Consider the following 24,013-nt stretch of genomic DNA (forward strand, 5'->3'; position numbering starts at 1 on the left):
AATAAGATTGTGACCCCTCAAAGGGGTACCAACCCTCAGGTTGGGAACCACTGACGAGTGTAACACAGACACAGGCATTAAAGAGATACAGTTGCTCTATTGGCATCAAAGACAAATAATGAAAATCATCTTTCAGTACATATCGTCATATTTCTCAACACTGATCAGAAGTCTCTGAAAGCTGTTATTTAGTGAAAAGCCAACATTTATTAATCAATCTGTACTCACATCAACATGATACTATGCAACAGGCTTTACATTGTGTGTATTGTACAAGACACCCAACTATTCGTTTTTCATTTATAGATACAATATCATAGCAGGGTTTGTAATAAAATGTGCAGCGAAACCAGCCCTCAGAAAATGAGGACAAGAGGAGTATGGCCAGTCTTTACACAATGACATGTGACCTTCAGGAGGAAGACTAATCCAAAGAGCTCTTTTAGCACTGTTAAAAACTCCACCAATAAGTTGTTTTTGAGAGGCCCGTCAGCCAAGGCTAAATGATATGTAAAAAAAAAAAAAAAAGGCTTTCAAGTTGTTGCCTCTTAATGTAATGAGAACCATTCATGCTTTATTAGAGCTCCTTCCTGTTATATTTATGTTTGCGACTGTGACATACTGCCAATTCACCGGGGAGCCGTTTTGTGTGTTCACAAGTCCAAACATCCAAATTATGTTGCACGTTGTCTCTGATTTGATTTGATACCAAATTTGACATTTTTAGAACAAATGTTGAAAACAATGTCGTGGGCAATGTGCATTAAGAATCTCAGAGGAGTAGCCGCTTTGTGAAATAGTGTTACTCAAACAGACATACTGCAAAACGCTCCTGTCATCTCAGATTTGAACTGTGATCCCTTAATTCCAGAATAATGTCTACACATCCTTAATACAAAAAAAAAAAAGCAAATTATCAATTCATATTATTTTGAAAATAAAAAAAATTAAATCAATAGCAATTTTGTGTCAACATCAAGGCATATGTAAGTCATTACATGTGCTCTCATCTGTTTCCAGTGCAATGGAAGATGTCAATAAACCTGATGTCAAAAATGAGCAGGGGGGGGGGGCAACCATGTTGACTAACAGATGTCTTACACACACGTATGTGATACACAAGGTCTCTTATGCTTTGCTTCAGCTGAGACAACTGGCATATAAGCTCTATCTCTGGACACCAGCCAGTGCTAAACACACTTGCTCCCTGTTCTGCTCCTCCTCCTTCATTTTGGCGAGCGGTGGCCTTTATTCACATGAAGAGGAGGAGAGAGATTGCGTGGGGGTTTGGCTGGAGTGGGAGTGAGTTGTGGAGGGGTGTGGGGGGTGTGTGCCCCCCCCCCACCCCCCCCCCCCCCAATACCGCACAGACCAGGGATTCCAGCGTAGGCCATCTGCGAGGGATGAACAACAAGGAGGTGGCAGCTTCTCTCAACAGGAGCAGTTCCCACAGCCCTTCACACTGTTGAGAATCTCCTCCTGCAATTTTTTCCTCTCCTCCTCCTTCTGGGACAGACGCTCCGCCGGCGGATCGGGCGAGTTCTTGCTGTTGTCCAGGATTTTGCTGTTTTGGGCGTTCCACAGGTCTGCGTACAGGCTGCCAGGGGTGCCCAGGAGGGCGTGGTGGCTGCCTCGCTCTGCCACTTTACCCTGGCAGAGAAAAGGAAGACGTCAAAATGAAGGTGCCGTTGAGTCCTGTAGTTAGCATATCTTCATGACCACACAACATGGACCACACTCTCTGCGGAGACTCGGCTCCCCCACCCCCACCTTAGTATCCCTGCCGCCTCCCCAACAACTGTTGCATTCCTCTCGCAAAAACACAACTCGCAGACACGTACGCACATCCACACACGACAAACACACATCCCTCCCACGCAGTCGAACACAAACGAAGGCACCCCCTCCCCCCACCTCCCATGAGCATGCAGAGGTGTTGGCATCGTCTTTAGTGCGCCCGAGATGAGCATGTGACTGCTTCCGCTCGTTATTTTAATGAGCACCCCAGGCGGTCCTCTGCTGGTGACACCAGCAAACGCCATGGCGACATCACACGCAAACATGCCTCCTCGCCACGACCCTCTGATCCCTGCCATCTGACTCTGGAAACGTGGAACGACACAGGCTCAACTCGCCGCAGTTCAAAGAAGGCTCTTCTCATTTTATCTAATCTGACTCCAGCACTTGTGGAAAATGTCACTTCACCCGTTGTATTTTACATTAACTCTTACTTTCCAGATAATAACGACTTCACTCGGTCTCTTTTGTGCTTTGCGGCGGCTCCAAGCCGTACAATTTCTCTATTCACCGACTATATCTCTGACGCAAAGAAAATATTCTCTGTTTGCTCAGTTTAAAAGACCCCTCCAGTGGCGTTTTTCATTTCCTAGAAGACTTAACCTGAGGGAAATAAGCAGTGCATACAATAACTGATCATTTCTGTTTCGCAGCTTCGGTGACAGTCTGACAGTCTTTAAAACACACATTCAATTCATTCAATTTGTATTCGTATAGTTGCCAAACCCCACGGCAGATTCAGACAGCCAGGAGTTCTGTCTAAAATCACGTCACATATAGCACACTTACATGTTGATACTCTTACTTGCGCTGGACATGAGTTTCGACAGACTAGCGTCTCAAATCGCACACTGTGGCTGTGCACTTACTGGAAATAACCGTAGCATTTGAATGCATCATTTTTGCAACATATTGGCAACTTTTTTGACACATTAAAAACACTAGTGGTGTCTGTCCAACAACAGTATGGTAAATGCTTTCGGGCGATTTTATGCAGCAGCTGCAGCTTCTTCAGCCACCGCAGTTTAAAAATACTTTAGGTCGGTGGATCCTCCCTTTCTGCTACGGAGCCACGATGGCGACCGTCGAGGGTGAAAAGCGTCCAGCATTTCATGTTTACTGCTTGACAATGTTAACGCACGCGAGAACTCAAAATAGTGAGTGTTAGTACATAAATACGTGATTCTAGGCGCAGCCAGGGTCTCGTATGTCACACGTGAAACCAATCCAGTCGAGTTGAGGGGTGGAGCCTTCCGTGTCATTGGTCCACAGGTGAACAGCAAGCAGCGATCAAGGCGGAGACTATTTGCATATTCATAGAGCCACGTAAAGGAGTAGAGTGACATTTAAGCCACGTTCAGGCATTAGGGAAATTTTTGCTTCAACAAAATTCTAAATGCGTAATTTTGATGAACAGAGATGAGTTGTTTGGATTTCATCAACAACAGCAGAGAGACTTTAAAACAATCAGGTTTGTGCCATTATGGCACGTCTAACCTCACCAGAAACACAACTGATCAAAACTGCATACACCCATTTGAATGGTGATCTCCGTTGAAAGACATGTTTAGTCCTGGATAAGGCCTCATCAGTGTCTGGGAAGCTGGCCCATACATTATTAGTCACCGAGACAAACAAGACACGCCATCTGACCAAAACAGCCAGTCGAGTCTGACTGCTTTAATGAGCCCTTATGGAGAAAATAATACATTCACTTCTACCAACAGTGTCCTGTTGTTGTTGAAGTTAATGAGAAAAGCTAAACAAAGCATGTTTTCCTCACGTACATTGAAGAAAACTAACTGAAAAATAAATAAATGAGTGCCAAAACCAGGGGCAACTTGCTAAATTCTTGCTGCTGGCAGATACAGTGCGCTGAAGGTTACGCAGAGTGCAGGTCATCGTCCTTCCCTTCAATGTGAAATCATCTAATTGGACTGGCAATTAACACAGGGCATGTTTATACTTGGTAACTCTCAACTGTCATGTAATTTGCTTTTCATGAAACTGACATTACAACTGAAAATGTTAATCAGGGAAGGTACAGGCTCAAGTAAAAAAAATAAGTGGATGAGGTCTTACCTCATTGAGCACTATAATCTCGTCTGCGTCTACGGTGGTGGAAAGCCTGTGGGCGATGAACACTGATGTCCTGTCCTTCACCATCTCCTTCATTGAACTCAGGATGTTCTGAACGCACACAAAGACAAATAACACATCATATCGTTAAGCTTTACAAGAGTATCCCCTAATCCAAAGTAAAATTTGCAGTTTGCAATAATGGGAGGCTGAATAAATAAGGGGGGGAAAAAAAAAAGTGCATGACTGACAGGATATATATGAAATGTACCCCCTCAGTCAACACAATGTTGCCCAGCAACATCCACCTTCATATGCTTCTCTTTCTACTGTTTACATATGTTAATTTAGAAACACCATCGCGATGAGAAGGAACAGAAAATCTCAATTAACAGCCACGTCTACTGCCCGACTCTTTTTCCAGAAGTTCAGAGAGGGCGTGCTGAACTTTCTCATTAAAAGTAACATTTACAAAGACTGTGTGATTTAAGCTGAGCTGGAGATTAAGTAGGAGAAAACAGTGGCAGGTGGCAAGGGAGAACATGGGGGTGGTGTGTGTGTGTGTGTGTGTGTGCGCGCGTGTGTGTGTGTGTGCGTGCGGAGGGGTGTGTGTGTGCGTGCGGAGGGGTGTGTATGTCACAGCAGGTATGTGACGCATGAGTGAGCTGAATTATTGTGTACCTACATCAGGTGACTGAGTGGGTGCTTGCAGTTAAATGTGTATGCAGACGCAATGAGGTGGAGGTGCAGCACAGAACGGGCATTTGTGGGTATGCCATGTATGTCAGTGTCTGTCACACGTCTTCGTGCGGTGTCAGGCCAACCTCTTCAGTGATGGAGTCGAGGGAAGATGTTGCTTCGTCATACAGAAGGATGGGTGGGTTCTTTAGTATTGCGCGGGCGATGGCGACGCGTTGCTTCTCTCCTCCTGAAATAAAACAACAGACGTCATAAATAGGAGGCTAAAGCCAAAAGGTGCGATATGCGAGGTTAGAGCAGGTCTCTTGTCTGGCCCTTCTCATCAGATAATTACCTCCTAACAGAGGGCTAACACTCAGACAACACCGATGCATCGGGCTTCAGTCTGGTAAAACAGACTTCCATTTAATTGTGAAGAAAAAGCAGCGGGACTCAAAGACTTCTCCCACTGTCGGCCTCGGCCTTTATTACATACGAGCTGTGCGCGGCCTCTTGAAAGCAAGCGGCATTCAGCGAGTGTAAACATTGCTGACAGTGGAGAACAGCAATGAAGGAAGTCAGGAGCGTCAGAGCCCAGACTGCCCCCTTCCCGGTGCCCCCCCCTCCTCCCCTAAACTCACTGGCAGCTGTCACGTACGGCAGCAGTGAAATTAATGAGAAGTTAGTCATGTCTTTATTTTGTCCGTTCTCTCGCTCACTCTGTCACTACACATAAGGAAATCTGTGCTGCCAGTAATTGCATCTTGAATGTTGAGTGAAACTGCTCGCACACACTGTGTGTCTACGTGGGCTAAATGAGTTGCAGAGTGATTCCAGGAACGTAATACTGCACATTCTGGTGTCAATCAAGTGAGGGTGACTTTGACTATAAGGCCACATTCAATCAAACAAGTTCATACAATAAACTGAACAAAACGATGAAATAATGATGGCGTGATCACAGGTTTGAGAAATATTTAAAATGCCATGTTTATGATTGCACTGTAATCTGGAGCCGTGCAAACTTGAATCGTCCAAGGGAGATCCTCGTGGCCTCTCGGTAAATCACGAGGATGTTCAGTCACAGTCCTTTTTTCCCAGACCGGTATTATTAGCAGGGTCAAATTCACAACATGAATATATGATTCTGGCCACATTGTATTGAGGATTGTTTGCACTCATTAAATCCTAATAGGCGTAGAGCTCGGGTTAATTTTGAAGCTACTGGAGCAGCCTTTATGTGACGCATGTTGCGCACCAAAACTAACAAAGCCGTGAACAACAGAACCCCTCCTCCCTATGTGCGTAAATTGCGACACCGTGTCAGTAAGCGGCCATTGGAGAATTTTGAATAAAGTTGCAGGCATTGTTATTGTACCGGCTTTAACACCTCCATATTGGCTGGCGTGGCTTCAACTGCTCGTGTCGGTTCATCTAGCTCTACAACCGCAGCCATTGTTGGAGCTACATTTCAAAACAAATACTTGACTTCACCATCATCACACTTAGCCACCCCCACTGATTGCTGATTGGTCCGCCCATCAGAGCTGTCGTAATTAAACAACAAAAAATGTAACACTCAATCGTCACGATCAATAATAATGACCATTCCTGCTTTAATAAGATACTGGGTGAGTCACAAGAAGAGGTCATTCATATAATTAAGTTCAATAGCTAAAAAAAAAAAAAAAAAATCTTATGTTCACATTATTTTATCATTTTACCATAAAGCAAAAATATAAAACAAAGAAAACGAAGAACCAGTCTTGCATCGCAGCATAACATCATTATGACTTCAATATATTCCCCTTCCTGAATTTCTATGTAGGAATTAAACTCTCTGTTTTGTTCAGTGTACCATCCAGGGGAAAAGACTAAACACACAGCTCTTTCACTTGCTTCTATAGAGAGATCCTATTTAAACAGTGGTGCAGCAAACCTGACAGCTTGAGGCCCCGCTCTCCAACCTGGGTGTCATAGCCATGGGGCATCCTGAGGATAGCGTCATGGATGCCTGCTAGACGCGCCACTTGGTACACCTCCTCTGGTGTGGCGTTGATGTTGCCGTACTGCATGTTGTAGAAGATGGTGTTGTGGAATAAAACAGCATCCTGTCAACAACACAGTAAAAAAAAAAAAAAAAAAAAAAGGGGGAAAATGAGGCTTCAGAGTGTTTTTCTTAATGGAGCAGAGACAGAAACGGAGCACTGCAGATACAAAGACAAGGATAAGAAGGAGAACGAGAAAGAATGCAAATGACAAAAATATGTTCATGTACCATCTGTTCAGATCAGCTCACTGCAGTGAAAACCTAACTGGAATCAGCTTATTTCTAATGCTACTGTTAACTATCCATGTTACATTGTTCTATGCTGCCCCCTTGTTGTGCATAATTACAAACTCTCAAATGTAATACATCTACTATTCAAACACAAGGGTACACATACATTTCATTCCAGATACAGAAAAAATATCTATGTGGTGTTGATAAAATTACTTCTTTTTTTTCTTGCTTGTTTTGGTTTATTTTTTTGTGTTGGAGTGTTTCAGACCTGAGGTACAACCCCCAAAACCTTCCTCAGGCTGTCAAGGCTGACGTCTCGGATATTCTGCCCCGCTATGTAGATGTTCCCCCGCTGGGGCTCAAAGAAGCGGAACAACAGCCGCACAATGGTGCTCTTCCTGCAACCAGACGTGGAACCAATCATTTGCATCATTCTGTCTGTGAGCTGCACCCCCACAGTCTACTGATGATATTTGACGATAAGACTCTCTGTACTTGTAAATGAGATGACACACACCTGGCTAAAGGTTTGACATTCAGTGTATTTCTCAGGTGACCTACCCTGATCCGCTGGTGCCAACTACAGCCACCTTCTTCCCAGCAGGCACTTCGAAGGACACTCCGTCTAAGACTTTCTGGCCCTCCAGGTATTCAAAGTAGACGTCCTCGAAGCGGATGGTGGCCTCCTGCGGTGCGATGGTTAATAGCGGGGCGAGATCCCTCTCCTTGAGCAAACCATCAGAGGGTTGAGACAAAATGGAAAGAGAAAAGACTGATACAGAGCAGCCACTGGAGAGAAGGCCCGACATGATGCAACGTTACTCCAACACCGTGTAAAGAGGCCTAATGCTGGAGCATGGAGCCTACACGGGCTGCATAAAGCAGAGACATTCACAGCAAATTTGAGAAGTCGTTTTAAAAGATCGTCTGAATCTTCACACGCTGCCCTTCATGGTGACTGAAGGATCAATAGGCGTAAAAACCTTGGGTACATACTGAGCTCAGCCGTAGACCTCGGATGCAGCAAAGGTCAGCAGGGAATAAAACACTGTCCTTAGCCTCAGAGTAAAAGCCTGTTCTGCTCTATTTCTACACGACCTAATAGCAACATAATCACCCACAATCCACCTGTCAATTAATACAAATAACGCACAGTCCATTAGTATAAACAGGTGATCATTTGACACCCCCCCTCCCCCCCAATGTGGAAAAAAGCCAAAATCTTTTTTTATTTTGGTATTTTGTGGCACAGTTTGAAGTGAGGGGGAGTTTTAAATAATTTTACATCTGCATAATAGGCCAACGTGTTCCACAAAAAAAAAGGGGAAAAAAAGCATTCAGATAGTAATGGCCTGCTGGGTAATGCCATACGACAGGGAATCACAATGGAGAGGAATATTACTGATGAGTTAAATAACAACTGGACAGATTCATTTCTCCTACTGTAATTACAGGCTGGAGATGGGAACGGCCTTCGTATTGTTCGGCAGCAGGCACACATTTGCACTTAAGTGCACTCTTCTGATGCAAGATGGGCTGTTGCGTTGTGTTAAAAAAAAAAGATAAATGCAATGAAATGTCCCACAAAAAATAATTGATAGCCATTACATTGAAGAAAATAAGAGGCTTATATGTTCTAAATCTCAAATGTTTGGGCAGTTTTTAGCTGTGAAGTTGAAGAGCATGATCCATTTTAAATAGCAACTTATTATTCCTGTGTCTTTTAAAAGGTCAGTTACTAGATAGAAAGTGCCACAAAAGCATATAAAGGGCAGTCAATGCTGGTTGGCACTACAACTGAATTAGTCATAGTTAATGAATTAGTCAATTGACAGATTTATTATTCAACAACTGATTTGATAATTATTTCACTCACTTTTCACAAAATACTGAAAAAGTTGTTATTTGCAGCTCTGGCTGGCACAGTAAACCACGGAGGCGCAACCGATAAACGCTGCACTGCAGATAAGAGTCCATTCAGAAGAAAGTGGCTTTTGTTAACAAAACCATGAAAGAAACGGAGGCAAAAATGAACCTTCAGCGGCAGTCGGCTACTCTGGGATTTCACCTTCACAGTCTCTCTGGAAAGTACCACCAGCTCATGTGACCACAGGGTGAAATAGACCAAAACAAAGCTTTCAAAGAACAAAACATAAACATTTCTGTCAATAATGATAGTCTAAAATGTATCTACAGGCACATCTGCACGAGTGCACCAACTTGAACAGAAAACCCTTTACTTAAGATCCTTTCCTTTATCTTCTCGAGTGCCCAGTCACTCTTCTGTTTCTCTCTCTTTTCACTATCGCTGATCATAATCAAACTTGGGACCCAAAACAACACTAAACAAGCAGCTTGAGATTCTATATTTGCATACTGATAAATTATTTAAAACACCGGAGTGAATTAAAAAATTAAGACTGCAATCGGTAAATGTTGGGAAACCGGTCCTTGTAAAAACAAAGGAAAGTGAATATTAGTCACAACCATGAATGCATTAATTAAACTGACCTCTGGTAACAAGCGTTAGAACCAATCACCAAGAAGAAGCCACCGCTTTGCTGGAATTTGTTATAATATCAACGAACAAGTTACATAAATGCAGCGAGTAGTCATGCACTACAAGTGGAAATAGATGAGGAGGCACCTGAGTCACACCAAGCACGTAATTACTGTTTGACTACAACCTATAATTTTTTACAGCACATGTGCAGTCATAAGAATAAACTCAGTCCCGTGTTAAAATCTTTTACCCCTTGCTCAATTACACACGCCGGGTAAAAGGCTTTATCACGTTTTGACTCTACTTTGACTTTTCAGATGTTAACTTTCGATTGTAAACTTCGTCTTCTATGATCCGTTTCACTAGAGGAAGGAAAAACTACCGCAGCAATGTGTTAGAAAGTGCGTGTCGGGCGGGACGAGTTACCTTGATCTTGGTGTCGACACTGAGCAGGGTGAAAAGCGTGTTCATGTCTATCAGCGCCTGCCTGGTCTCTCTGTACACCGTACCCAGGAAGTTGAGCGGGAGGGAGAGCTGGAAGAGCAGGCCATTTACCATCACCAGGTCTCCAACGGTCATCGTACCTACGTGATCCCCGCAGAACAACTTTAAGGGAAGCATGTAACCGAGCTCTATCGTATCACGTATTTATCTTTCGATGCAACAACGGAAAAAAATAACTGTCAAACCAATTGTTTTTCTTTCAAGTTGTGAGAGCAGACAAAGCATCTCCACCCCCTGTGATTTCATTTTCTGCATCAAGCCTATTTTATTTCCTATTCATGCCACTTTTTCATGTTTGCTGTGCTTTGTTCTCATTTGGTCCCCATTATCCCGTTCAGTCAGGGTTTTATTTGGCAGTTTCATGTGTCCATTGGATTTTGTTTTGAGGTTGTTGTTGGTGTTTTTTTGTTTTTTTTTAAAGCTTTCATATTTTTTCACCCATTTTTCTGTTGCTCCGAATCGTGGGCTGGAGGAGGTAAATTCAGACCTGGCATTTTTCACCTTTAGACTTAGATGCTGTTACATTTTGTCATTTATGTATTAAAAGAATGATTTCACAGAAGTTGTAATCCCCTCTGCACCTTCAACCTTAACCCACATTTACACATTAACCACCCAAAACTCCGGCCTCACTCACCTGCTGCGATGCCCTTGCTGGCCAGCAACATGATGCCGGTGAGGCCGACACTGAAGATGGCACTCTGGCCAAAGTTGAGCATGGCAAGCGTAGACGTGGTTTTTAAAGAGGATGACTCATAGATCTTCAGGAATCCATCATACCTTTCAGCCTCGTACTTCTCATTGTTGAAGTACTGCAGCCGAGAGGAGAGACGTGAAGAGAGACAGGAGAGGGGAGAGAGTTGAGCACAGGCCAGAGACACAATGAAAGGATTTACAAAGGGGAAGGAAGTACGAGTTGAGAGAGAAAGAGGGAGAGACACAAATATGGTTAAGGTTAAAGGTTACGGAAGCAGTGTCAGGCAGATGGACACTTTAGCGCAGCCTGCCTCAAGGCTGCATTTGTTCTCAGTGACCGCTCTGGGCATAGTCTGCATCTCAGTTGGCCTCTAAAGCTCTTTTTCATGTCTCCTGTCCTCATCTGCTCTCTGCAGATTTTAAAGGGCGATAGAACAAATCCAGAGTCTGCTTTGCTGAGCAGGCTGCGGATCTGAGCCGAGAATAGTAATCGAGGTAAAGCAATGGTTACAAATATTAGGCGATTATAAATGGAAGGAAAGCCTAAACGTCACTAAACAAGAATTACCGCAGAGTATTCATCACTGGCACTGTCATCACCCTCTGTATTTACATCTGTAGCAGCGTACAGAGACACCTGCATTACCAAGAGAGCACAGATAGCTCTAAAGTGTTACGCCACACAAGCAGCACTAATTCTGATTAAGACATACAGCTATAATTTACAGAAAAGCACCTCATGAATCAGCCACAAGCACATCTTTTAAATTCAGCACATAAAACGGCAGCATAATCATAACAACAGTCCTCCACAAAGTCTACTGCCAATTACTTAATATTGTTGCTCTGCTGCTATTTGTTTAGCTTGCAGTATTGTTTCTCTCCTCTGGTTAAGTGGGCGATTTGCTTCTGTAGCTAACGGCAGTGGGTCTGTGCAGTTACTGACTTGCCATTGATTTGCATATAAGGAAAGGCAGCGAATCAGTGAGCGAGAGAGAGAGAGAGAGAGAGAGAGAGAGAGAGAGAGAGAGAGAGAGAGAGAGAGAGAGAGAGAGAGAGAGAAGAAAGTAGCACATGGAGGACAAACCGAAGCAGTGCAAGGCACGGTGTTCAGGTTCTCATCCAGCCCTTTGTGAAAGTGGAACGGATTTCTGAGTGGGCGGAGATCTAATTACATATGCACACTCACAGCTCACAGTGATGCTAAATCCGGCCGCATTGACACAGATGACACAAAATAACAGAACAAAACGTTACGAAAAACAGGACGCAAAATAATACAGCAAAGAAAATAACATGGTAACTCAAAATATATCTGGAGCAACCAACAAAGCACCCAAAACTCAATGTCGATTATGTTTGCATGTGTACAAGAGTCTTAATACAGCAGAAGATGCAGATTGAAAATAAATACGACAGTGAGAAAAGTATGAAGAAATGTTTACACACCACATCACATCCGTCAGGCGTCTGTGATACACACACTCATCCATGAACCACCCGCGCCCTCAGCTGACATTTCTATTCAAAATAAAGCCTCCATTGGCAGACACCTTTCAGCTCTAAACTATAATTGAAACACAATTTGGGTCACTGACAAAAGTCCTGAGTGTCCAGTGAGAAATGTCTCATTGTTTGTAGCGAGTCGAGTGACATTTCCACAAATGGGTGGACAATTTCACAGAGAGAAGAAGAGCATCGCAGACAATGGGAGGAACAGAGACACAAAGAAATATGATAAAAGTAAAAATACACAAAATTGTGTTTATAAATGTGCTGGGGCCAAAAAGATTAGTCAATTATTCAATTGACAGAAAATGAACCAACTATTTTTATATTCATTTTTCATGCAAAAAAATAAAAATAATAATTCCACTTCCATCTTCTCAACTGTGATAATTTGCATCGTTTTGGCAATTCATGTTTTTCAGTAGTCTATGACCATTTACAGATAAACATTATTAGCTGAAATGGAAATCACGACTAGTAGTATAGAGTAAAAGTCTTAGGTCAATACGTATAATTTATCAGAATAGTTATTGCTGCATGATCTCACGGTTGAAGGCTGACAACAGTTATTCAAGTATCACTAGAAAACAACTGAAATTTATGTTCAACCATTTGAGTTAAATTATTTTTCACAAATGTTTAAGGAAAGATCCCACGATTCTTTTGGGAATAACAGAATTGTTATCTGTGACTGTGAGAACTGTGACCCACAATATCTTACAGAGCTTTTCATCACAATACAACTACACTGTATGGAGAGACATACAATAGTATTGTATCGTTGGTATGTCCTCACTGATTTTCTTTTTAAGGGAAACAATTTGACTGATCAGTTCAATTAACACAATCTAAGACGTACCAAACAAGACAGACAGGGAGCAGTTAAATATCCAAGCGCCATGGAAGAGGATTATTTATAGTTAAGCTACTTATTCATTAACCATAATAACAATCATAAAACATAGAGCATGTCAATAATTGAAATTTTCCTAAAACACCGAATCCCTTCATAACAAGGTCTATGATCTTACTTTGGTGTGACACTCCTCTATAATAAATTGGACAAATACAATAACAGTAAAAATTGGCTGTCAACCAAAAACTTCACTGCTCTCAAAGACATTTAAAATGATTTAAAATTTTACAAATTAAAAGACAAATTGTGAAAGTAGTGATCATGCCAGAAACCCCATCAAAGTAGGAATGACGCGGTAGGAGGTGTTGAAAGAGGAGCCGCTGGCGTGTGCGTGTGTGTGCTTGCGTGTGTGTGCGTGTGTGTGTGTGATTGGAACTTACCTTAACAGTCTCATAGTTCAGCAGCGAGTCAATAGCTGCATTGCCTGCTTCATTGTCTGCTCTGTTCATTTCTATCCGGAAGCGAGTCCTGCGTGCAGAGACACGTGCACGATCAGAGAAGCACTATATGTTAATACATATTTCTGTCTAACCTTCACAACACGCAGGCACAGAAAAAGTCCAGAAATCCTAATTCCTACCTCCACTGAGTGATGAGAATCGTGAAAAGGGTATATGTTGATAAGGTGCCCAAGGCCACTGCTGCAAACTGTCCACCACACTTGTAATACTGCAAAAGAGAAAAGCACAGTAAGAACAAGCTGTAACTCAACAGCTTTGTGATAAAAGGTCACCAGAGCACCGCACTCCAATGGTGGCATCACACAGTACTTTGAGCGGGGACTGTTTTTGACCATTCCACTATGAAATTAAGTGTTACAAATGGACGGGAAACTACAAGAAGTAATCGTGCTAATGCTTTAGCTATTTGGGCAATGAAGTCTGCCCTCATTACAGGCAATCTAACATTATGGTCCAGAGTGGAGTAATATCATGAAGCTATAGATGAGTCGTTCTTTCCGTGGTGGCCAGGGAGGGGGGCATCTGTTTAGGGCATATGCGGCAGGAAGACATTAAGCTCCTACAAAGCTTTGGGATTCATCACTGACACTAATGGACTCTCTGTTCCCATCAAAAGTTCACGGGGATTCATATTCCATTTCGAATGTAAATGAGACAATATCACCGAAATTAATTTCCGCACAATCTGCTGTGAAGAGTGTCAAGGTGAAGTTTAGTGTCCTGAACTAACATTAAGGACTGAAACAGCAAAAGCAACAAAGAACAAAAGCTGGTTGTTTCTGGTAGTATGCTACAATAACAAACCTTGGGATTACCATAATCTGTGTCTCAATTTAACCTTGGGACTCACCAAAATGGCCCCTACGAGTCCCATCTCAAAGACTGTGGGTCCTAGATTGAAGATGATTGCACTGAGGACAAAGGAAATGCCCCGGGTGCCGCGGTCAATGGCTTTGGACAGTGCCCCTGTCTGGCGGCTGAGATGGAATCCCAGATCCAGATTGTGCAAGTGGAGAAAGACGTTCTTGGCAATGCGACGGATGGAGCTCTGGGCCACCTTGCCGAACACAGTGTTCCTCAGCTCGTTGAAGAGGGCTGCACAAGCCCGTGAGGCACCATCTGGGATAGCGGCGGAGACAGAGAGTTTAGGACACCTGCTGTGAAAAAGCAGGGTGGTTTTAGCAGCAGGGCTATCAAATGAGAATTTATTGTCATCTTAAAACACAGAAGACTGCTATGAAGCAGCAAAACAAGACTCTGACCCATACTTTTCCCATCCTATTAGAGGCATATTGAGGCAGTTGACGTTAGACAGGTTTGAGGTTCATTGACTGCTCTGAAGCGAAGGCTTGCATGAGGCAGCAGGACAGGTCTTTCACATCATCTCTGGTCTGCAAGCTCTGCAGTACTACAGCAGCAGCCTCCCCTCTGTAATTACAGAGCAGGATGCTGTCTGACGCCTCACTAGTATGGCGGGCCAGCACACTGCAGACTGAAGGGAGGGAGGGTATCTGAGTGTACAAGTGTGTGTGACAAGGGAGTAGACTACATGCGTGAGCAGAATAATAGAGGAGGGAGAGGAGGTTTTAACAAGAGTGTGATGGAAAGATGTGAGTGCGGGTTGTCAATGAACAGGCTTAATTTCACCACCGATGAGTGTAGACTTTCTCTGAGGGGTGAAGCAGCGATTCAGCCTTTCTTTAAGGTCTTCTTATTAAAGCTTAATTCGGGAGGTTTTTTTTTTTTAAAGACCATACTTGACATGCAGCAAAACCAAAGTAGTTCAGTTCAATAAAATCTCCAACCTAATATCAAAATTTCAAATTTCTTGATCTCGCACACTGCTCATAAATTGTTATAAAAGCAGATGGCTAGCATGACTGTTGCAAATTGATATTAGCCTGTGTTTGAATGACACACGGTCATCCTGTGGCGATATCACCGAGTTGTGTGAATACATGACTCGTCTGCTGAGACCAAAGACAGGGTAATAATCGTTCTGTCTGCCTGTCTTCATGGGGCTGTAATGTGGCGTTAAATAGGAATGCTCGTGTAATGAACAATGTGTCCACATCTGACAAGGTAGGATGAGCACTGTGCAACCTTTTCAGCCAAATTACACTGCAGGCTCCAAATACCAGGTCCCAGAAGTAGCAAACAAGGAAGCAAATAAATGTACACGATTCCTTTCTTTAAGAGCATCAACTACATTCTTCCTTATCATCCTAATTCATCTTGTCTGTAGTTCTGATTATGTCGTCCCCTTATTGAACATGTAGCGTTAGTGCTCATTCAAATACAGTAAGTGGCTACAGGGCACGTGTACATTGCATCCAAGCTAATCCGAGTCAAGACCAAAGGGACTTTGGGGTGTGCCATGGGTACACAATATTTATTTATTTTATATTGCTTTTCATCAGCAGCTCAGAGAAAAGCAACTCTAATAAGGAAGGAACTTGACATTCACATCTCGCCTCTGATTCCTTTTGTTCTCACAGGCCCATTTGGACAAAGACGAGAAAAAAAGTGAGGTGCTCAAGGAATGATGTGAAAGAAACATCCCTGAGCCCCGAACAATGCTAAAAACATAAACAGCCACTTTCAAAGGACATCTGCAATTTCTTCTCCAGTGCTTTAGAAATGCAGCCACCTCTGTTTGACTTGGGAGCACACAAGTGTCATACTGAATAGTCATCAGTAGTCACAAGAGGGTCGTGAAGATTAAAAGCAGTAAACTCAGACGCAGAAAGAAGCTCATAATGTAAACAATTTGAGGGAGAAGCAGAGGTTGCGGAGCAGCATTGATATGAATGTGGTGAGAAAGGTCAGACGGTAGATAATAGGCAGTCCCATAGTCCCCTCTGATGAGCACGGCACCTGCCAGTGCAATACAAGTCTGGGACTTACAGCCAATCAGCACAGCCGTTGCCATGGTAGCCACAGTGCTTGGCGCGTCATTCAGGTTCAGCATGTGTCCCGACATCTGGTTAAGCTCGTCCACTGCATACTTAAACATGAAGGGCACCGTCACATTGGTGATCTGGGAAGGCAGAGAGGGAGGGAGGAAACATGCAGAGAGGGGGAGAAAAAAAAAAAAAAAAAAAAGAGTGTGGAAACAGTTTCAAATAGCCTATTACTCAGACATATGCTCGACATAGTCCAGTGCCATTCTTCTCGTCCTCTGTGGTGCCCCTCTATGCATGCACACCCCACGTGCCTGAAAAGTGGATTTCCCTTGTTCCTAACATTACCCATTGAGATGCATTCAAGGATGTGCATGTATCGTATGCAGTGTGTGCACGTATATGAATTCTTCTCGACTGGCTGTGATGGTGCTGGTGAGGAGGCTGCTGCTTCCTGCTAATGGAATTGAAATGGTTATTAGGGCTAATTAAAAGCACAGGGACAGCTGTGTGACTCAGGCTGGGCAGTCCGCTGCACATTAGGACTGAGAACACGGCGTCATACTGCAAAGCATTTTCATTTGAAACCCATTTCATTTGAGCCTCTCAACCCCTAACACTGGGGACGGTTACTCTTTGTTCCTTCACTCCCGTCGGATACAGAATGATATCATTTTAATACAATAGTAACAACAATTGTGAAAAATTAAGAATATAAAATAAAACCATGTCAACCATAGTGTAAAAGGAGACCTTATAATGCACCGTTTTTGCACTGCAAAACCTTCATCTCCAGGGCTCTTGCTTTATACACTTGGGTATTATAATCAGACAATAGAAGTCCTCCGAGTTCCTCAAGGAAAAACAATATCTGCCACTTTGCTACCAAGACAACAGAACATGACACAAAAATAGCCCGAGCCTATTATCACAGGGCCAAAACATGTCTTCAATTTTACCACAAATACATGATAAGGTTTGATGTGCTCTTTTAATCCATTAACGGCCAACACTGGAGATGAAATCGACACTATGTCAATCTGTACCTGGCAATAAGCCATCCCATAATAGAGATGCTCTGTCAAGCAGCAGAGAAAAGGCTGCAGGCTACGAAGAATTAGCCTTGAGCTTATAGTAAGACATACAGACTGGCACACAGACACAGAGGGCTTTGTTTGAGGCCAACAAAAACAAGCGCTTGTCTATAATCATTTACTTGAAATGAAAATGTCACTGATAAAGTGGCTCGCAGAGGTGGGATGCACTGTAACCACATAATTATTCAGTTGATTTAAAAATTGCATCCACACTGCCGGTGGTTTAGGTTCAAATAGGCAAGCTGGTGAAACCGAGGTGAACTTCAACCAAGCAGTAAAATAGGGGGAGAAGATTAGATTGCATTTGCGTGTTCTCTCCTCTTTAGCACACACTAGAGGGAGCCATGCTGAGTGGCAGCAGGACGTGTGCATTTAGGAGCTGTGAATTTGTGATTGTTTTCCAGGGTGTAAATTAGAGACCATCAACAAAGGAAGAGGAAATAGATCAAGCACTGATTAATGCATGCAATTAATTCTTTAAAAAACAAAACAACACTATCTGTTTTAAATGCACAATTTTTTTTTAGTTTTATATGGGTTCTTTACTAAGTGCAATCACCTATTGTGAGTCCTCATGTGGTTTGAGCACAGGGTGGTCAAAGCAGAGAGATTATTTAATTAAGCATTGATACATTTCAATTATTATTTTCACAACTAGACCAGTGCTTTGATGTGTTTTGGTATTGGCTTTTAACCAACACTTTGACAACACAATCGTAGGTAATATTCAAAATCATTAACTTCTCAAGGTTTACAAGCTGAAGTATGCACTTTATAAAAGTAGTGATTAGAGGCAAATTTAAACAAGAAGGGCACCATCACACTGGTGATGTGGGAAGGCAGAGAGGAAGGGGGAGGGGGGTATGCAGAGAGGAGAGTGGAAACGGGTTTCAAATCGCCTATTAGACAGACATATGCTGACATAATCCAATGCCATTTTTCTAGTCCTCTGTGGTGCCTCTATATGTCGATGCACATCCCACATGCTCAGAAAGTGCACAGAAAGTGTATTTCCCTTGCTCCTTACGTTACCCATTCCCCGTTCAGGCATTGCTTGAATTGGATGCCTCCACGTAAGTACAGTCATAGAGAAACAATGTGCCAAAAATGGCTATAAACTAATGAAATGTCCAACCCTGTGGATTTCTCTGGCTACTCTTTTCAATTGCTTTTGAGGCAACAGAAGACCAAAAGACATTTTATGAGCGGTGATTATAAATCCATTCATACAGAAATAGGGATGCGCGGTTGCAAAATGTATTTACTATATTTATTTTCTTGTCATTTAGGAAAAGGTCAGTTTAAAAGTCACGCTTTGAAAAAATAAAGCTGACTTCCAGTTTCACACTGACTGCTACCACAGCAGTCAGTGTGAAACTGGAAGTCAGTCGGTGTAACTACCTCAAACGTACCGTCCACAAGCCATTTTTATGCAAATGAAAAGCATAAGCTATTAAATATTCAAAATGATAATATAAACTGTGTAACTGCAAAATGAGGCATTAACCTCTTATATTTTTTCAGATTTCCATATTTGCTTGTTGCCTTGCAGGCTCAGTTTTCCATAAAAACAAATACTGTGGGTGATGAACGCAATGTGGTGTTCTCAGCTATTGGACTTCAGAGCATCTTAGCAGAGCACAGACACATCACATGACCAAGCTTTTCATATCGGTCCTGTCTTCCAACAGCAGTGCCAAACAACAACGATGTGCTGCTGACAAATAATAAAAGCAGACATGATGTTTACCGAAGCTAGTAGTGCCCCATTTTGCTGTGAAACAGGTTTTAAACTAAAGCAGTGACTCTGCAATCTTCTCTGAACGTGAACTCTTGGTTTGTGTTTAGAAAATGTGTCATGCCTTTTCAAACTTCTTGGGATTCCTGACATTGTGTCAGACAACGTATGAACTTCGATTGTCTTCTGACACTAAAGTATCTTGATTCTTGGGGGTCAGCTGTACATTGTGTTTGCAGGCAAGAATGACTCTGCAACTGTGAGAATGGATGCTGATTGAAGACCGATGAGGGGGTGTTTTGTAAGTTACCACAAAGGTAATGGTGACCAACAGTGAATCAGATTTCATACCGGCAGCACCGTGTACAATCAGCTGAGTTTATTTTGTCAAAGCATCTTGCTTCAGTCTTTTAGCTTGATCAAGTTGTATCTGTAAATATCTGGGTCCCAGTGTAATCAAAGAGGGCATTAGCTGTTGTAAGAAACTTTTACCTTAGAGTGGAGGATATTAACAAAAAATAATAAGACTAAAGTATAGTGAGGACAAAAATGAAGCAGGGACTGGAGCTTATTCCTCAATGACAAACAGATAACAATATCTTCATTTGGGAGGTCAAATCTAATTTAAAAAGACCAAATTAAGTGACAAACAAAAACAAATGAGTACATAAGAAAGATGTCATGAAATTGAATAAACTTGACTTTGTAAACTTACCTTGGCTCCAGCGAGCAGGCCCAAAGAGATAGCAACACGGGCCCGCAGGTCTGGTCTATCCTTTGGCCAGACGTAAGACAGCATTGCAGACAGAATCTTGGCTGAATTCACCTCCGTTAACTGTGCAGAAGAAACAACAACAAAGTTTCTTATTAGATTACAGTACAGCGTTTTTATAAAATCAGTCTTTCTTTTGAAACACAGATCATACGTGTAAAATGGTATTTACCATTTTCTTAACTTTCTAACCTGCCTTATGTTTGCCAGTGTTTGCTACTAACATCAATTTTGCAGTTAGTGTGACAATCACAATAACCTAAAGATTTCTCTCTGGGCAGACACATGGAACATCAAATGTCAACGGGACTCCCCTGGGAGATCTGGCTGCAGCAACGACAGCAGATTCTCCAGGTGGACTTGAGGAACCAGTCTGACACTACAAGTCCCAGGAGACACCTGGGCTGTCATCCCAGCTGAGGCTGAGAGTCCACTGGTGCCAACATGGCTGTTTACCCACGCTCCAACACACATCTGCCACAGGGACTCTCCGCAGGCCAAAGAATATGCAATAATTCCTCTAATCCACTCAATATGGTGGCACCATGTTACAGCACGGCTGCATGGCAGCAGTTCCAAGCAAATTACAGTGAAAGTGTGCCCAACACCTGCCTTTAATCAAATACAATCAAGCAATGTGTAACGCTGTGATGGGGGGGATTAACATTAACACTTTAATGCACCCTGTTTCCATCTGAGAGGTGGATGTTGATATGGTGGAGTCCTTTAAACACCTAGGAGGGTACATGGATAATAAATTGGACTGGACAAGCAATACTCAACACAACTACAAGAAGGGCGTGAGCCGACATTACTTTCTTAGAAGGCCCAGGTCATTTATTGAATCAAGAACAACACTGAATTGATTGATTGGCAGTAGACTGTACTATTTTATCTGGTCGATGGAGGCAGGGTCTGTTCTGGAGACCAAACTGGGCGCACTGAAGGGGGTGACTGAGAGGACAATACAGTCCAAACTTCTGGACATCTTGGACAACCCGACTTGCCCACTATGTCATTCTATGGACAGCAACAGAAGCACTTGATTCAGAATGTACATATTGTAGATGTAAGTAATATATTAAGATAGTTCCTCAAACACTCAAAGTGATGTTTTTTATGACAACACTTGGTCATGTTTTTTTGAAAATATGTTAAACCACAAATGCTGCATATATCCCTGTTCATGTTGTTGTATTTTAGTGTTTTTTTTAATGTTTTGATTGTAAAATGCATTTTAGTGTTCTGTCACAGAAATTTTCCCCAGGAGGATAATTATAGTGCATTTTTATCTGTCTATCTACCTATCTCCTGATAAACATAAAAAACTTTCAGGCCTAACAACATTATTTGTTAAAGTCTATCTTAGCCAAAACTCTTCTGTGTTGTAGATTAAAGGCTCTTCAACTTATATAAAAAATGTTGACATGTATATATCATTTTGTCTACAATTAACAAGTACAACAAAATAGTTTTGATAGCAAAGTCTCTTGTTAGAGAAAAAAGAAAAAAAGCCGTGCAGACACTGTTCATGTGACAGCGCAGAGATTACTGTTGTAGTGCTTAAAGGATTCATTTAAGTAATTAGTCAAGGGTTTCTAAAACTTTTGGCCTAAGCCCAATTTTTACAACAGAACATTTTGTAGACATGTGACAGCAAGTAGACATGAGTGAGAAATTAATTTGTACCGAATTTAAAAGAGCATGGAGGAGGAAATAAAATATTAAATAAATATAGCTGCCTTAAAAATCTTATACAACAACATTGACACATAAAACAACCCCGTGGCTGGATCAAACTGAAATGATACGCAAAGAAACGAGGAAAGACAACAGCTTTTAGCTTTGGTTGATTTAAGGAAACCAGTTTGTCAGTGTTTTTGAAAATGATAAACCGAAAGATGAATAATAAATTTTTTTTTTTTTTTTTTTAAATCAATACTGACATTAACCACTGGTTGCAGCCAGACTCCAACGCATTTTATAAGTTCAAATGTGTTATTTATCTGATGTGCATATGCAAAACAAAAACTCATTGAGTACTGACAAGGTCCTGTGCTCACCACATTTTTCGGATCTGCACTTAGACTTCCTCCTGCGTGTCCGTGCCAACATGTCCGTTTGTCTGTCACCTGCAAATGCTGGAAACATCATCAGAATAATGTTGTTATTCTATGTTGGATTTTACTAACAGACACAGATTCACGATTATTTCTCAAACCCACTCACTTTTGCCGCCTCCAAAATCTGCCGACTGTTTTCGCTCCCGTGTGTGCTCCATGTTGCTGCTCGTAGGTGTGGATGGGAACTTAACTGAAACACATGAGGAAGCATATTTGATTGCCGTTTTTCTTTTCTAAATTCAGAAACACTGAAAATACAAAAACAGAAGCAAAACAAACAAACAGAGGTAAAATCATCTGTAAATACATGTAATCCTAACAGAAACAAACAAGCAAATAATATTATCTTCCCTGGATGTATTTACCAAAATGCTCACAGTTTAAAGTCACCAGTCTGAGTTCAAAGGTCATAGAAGGGTTGGAGGTGTGCTGAGCAAACACAAGAAGAAGCTGGTTAAACTGCAGGACGCGTTGAAGAAGCTTCCATAGATGTTTAAAAAGCTGCGTTTTTCAGAATCGACTTTAAACAACATGATATTAGTTGAAGCAATAAAAATTCTGAATCTTTTAGCGATTGTGAAATCGTGTTCACAAATTTGAGAACTACAGAAACTGAAACTCAATTTAAGTTCAGTCACGGGTTATAAAGTAGGTGCAGCTGCTAGATAAATACATAATATACTGACCTTAAAACTTAATAAAATCTCCTCTTATCTGTGACAATTTAGCACACTGTAAAAAGATAGTGAAAACAAACATCTGGGATGAGCTTACAATTGATCTTACTTAGACCAGTGGCATACAAATACTTCACACATTAACTGAGAGTGTGATCATTGGTTTGTAATCCATTTTGAGTTCGTGATGCCTAACTTTTAACCTCTAGAAAATGCAGAGTTGGAGGCTTATGAAGTATAAGTCGAGCGAAGACTGCTGCTGTGAGCTTCACTGACATGGATGGAGAGCTGGAGGGAAAATAATGGAAACACCGATAAAAGCTTTCAAATAAAATCGGGACCCCCAAAATGGCCATAAAACATAAAACACCACACCAAAACATTGTAGACAACACATGTCACCTTCATATGACTGCATCGGTGAGGGCAAGATGTACTTCACAAACAAGATGTCCATAAACAGTTAACCAGCATGGGGTCAAGTAATCAACAACAGTCTGTTTACACGAGTTATCACTCGTATCAGCAGGTCAGTCAGGTCTTATCTAAACTTGACAGTCGGGACGAGAGAGACAACACGTGACCGAGACCTCCGACAGGCTGCAAGCTCGACTGCTATTGTTAAGATAACAAGACTTTGTACAGTAATTCGTTCACAAAACTAAACGGAAAAGGCACAACTACTGTCACCATTCACCGTAGATGTTAAATGACGTAACGCCACTGTTGACACAGGTGACCGGACCGACTAGTGAAGTAAACCAATGTTCAAGTTAGCCAATTAGCTGCCTGCCGTTCAACGAAACCTTAAGACAGCTGGTTGAAAATAAGTCGTACGTGTCCATGAGGGTGACCAGTCTGTCAAACAAATGACAAAGAAACCGTCCAAATCACCTGAACCTAGTTAGCTTCCCTGGAAGTTAGTTAACAACTCTTCCCATCTCTGTCCTTGCTGTCGCACCAAAAGCGGCGTCCTCTTCGACCAGCCGCCTCGACACTCACCACATAAACGCGTTTACGATCCGTCCCGTTTTCAACGCGACTTTTATTCCAAACACGATACGAGCTCGTCTGCCGAATGAGAAGCGCTAATTTCCGTCTTTGAAAGTGAAAGCCGCATTTCAGCGGTGCCAACATCGGCGCCATGTTGACGAAGAAGGACCGCGGTTAGTCAACACGCCGGCTACGTCACATCCGGGCCTTGGACGACGTCGTCAGCGTCAGAGCGAGCGCGCACCAAAAAAAACGAGAAAAAAAAAAAGTCTGCTATCCGCTA

General features: G+C 42.2%; 1 protein-coding gene across 1 annotated transcript; it reads right to left on the bottom strand.

Annotated features, from left to right (window-relative positions):
* Positions 1-1,349: 1,349 nt before the first annotated feature.
* Positions 1,350-23,979, bottom strand: abcb7 (ATP-binding cassette, sub-family B (MDR/TAP), member 7). Its single transcript, XM_069697036.1, has 16 exons — positions 23,740-23,979; positions 22,167-22,250; positions 22,001-22,078; positions 19,881-20,000; positions 16,335-16,467; positions 14,278-14,546; positions 13,547-13,635; positions 13,347-13,434; positions 10,483-10,657; positions 9,768-9,925; positions 7,400-7,563; positions 7,107-7,236; positions 6,494-6,665; positions 4,701-4,804; positions 3,880-3,987; positions 1,350-1,650 (listed from the first exon to the last, which is right to left on the bottom strand). The coding sequence occupies exons 1-16, from the start codon at positions 23,881-23,883 to the stop codon at positions 1,432-1,434; spliced, it is 2,235 nt and encodes a 744-aa protein (XP_069553137.1). The 5' UTR covers positions 23,884-23,979; the 3' UTR covers positions 1,350-1,431.
* Positions 23,980-24,013: the final 34 nt, after the last annotated feature.

Source organism: Brachyistius frenatus, unplaced genomic scaffold (genome assembly GCF_029030835.1).
Source record: "Brachyistius frenatus isolate BFR_SWC_R1_liver_20210118 unplaced genomic scaffold, ASM2903083v1 Contig_22, whole genome shotgun sequence".
NCBI classification, from domain to species: Eukaryota; Metazoa; Chordata; class Actinopteri; family Embiotocidae; genus Brachyistius; species Brachyistius frenatus.

Coding starts and splice junctions, on each gene's coding strand:
- abcb7 (XM_069697036.1), bottom strand. CDS start 23,883: ATGGCGCCGATGTTGGCACCGCTGAAATGCGGCTTTCACTTTCAAAGA. Junction 14,547..16,334: donor AACGGCTGTGCTGATTGGCT/GTAAGTCCCAGA, acceptor CCGCTATCCCAG/ATGGTGCCTCACGGGCTTGT. Junction 9,926..10,482: donor CAGCAAGGGCATCGCAGCAG/GTGAGTGAGGCC, acceptor GGGATCACGTAG/GTACGATGACCGTTGGAGAC.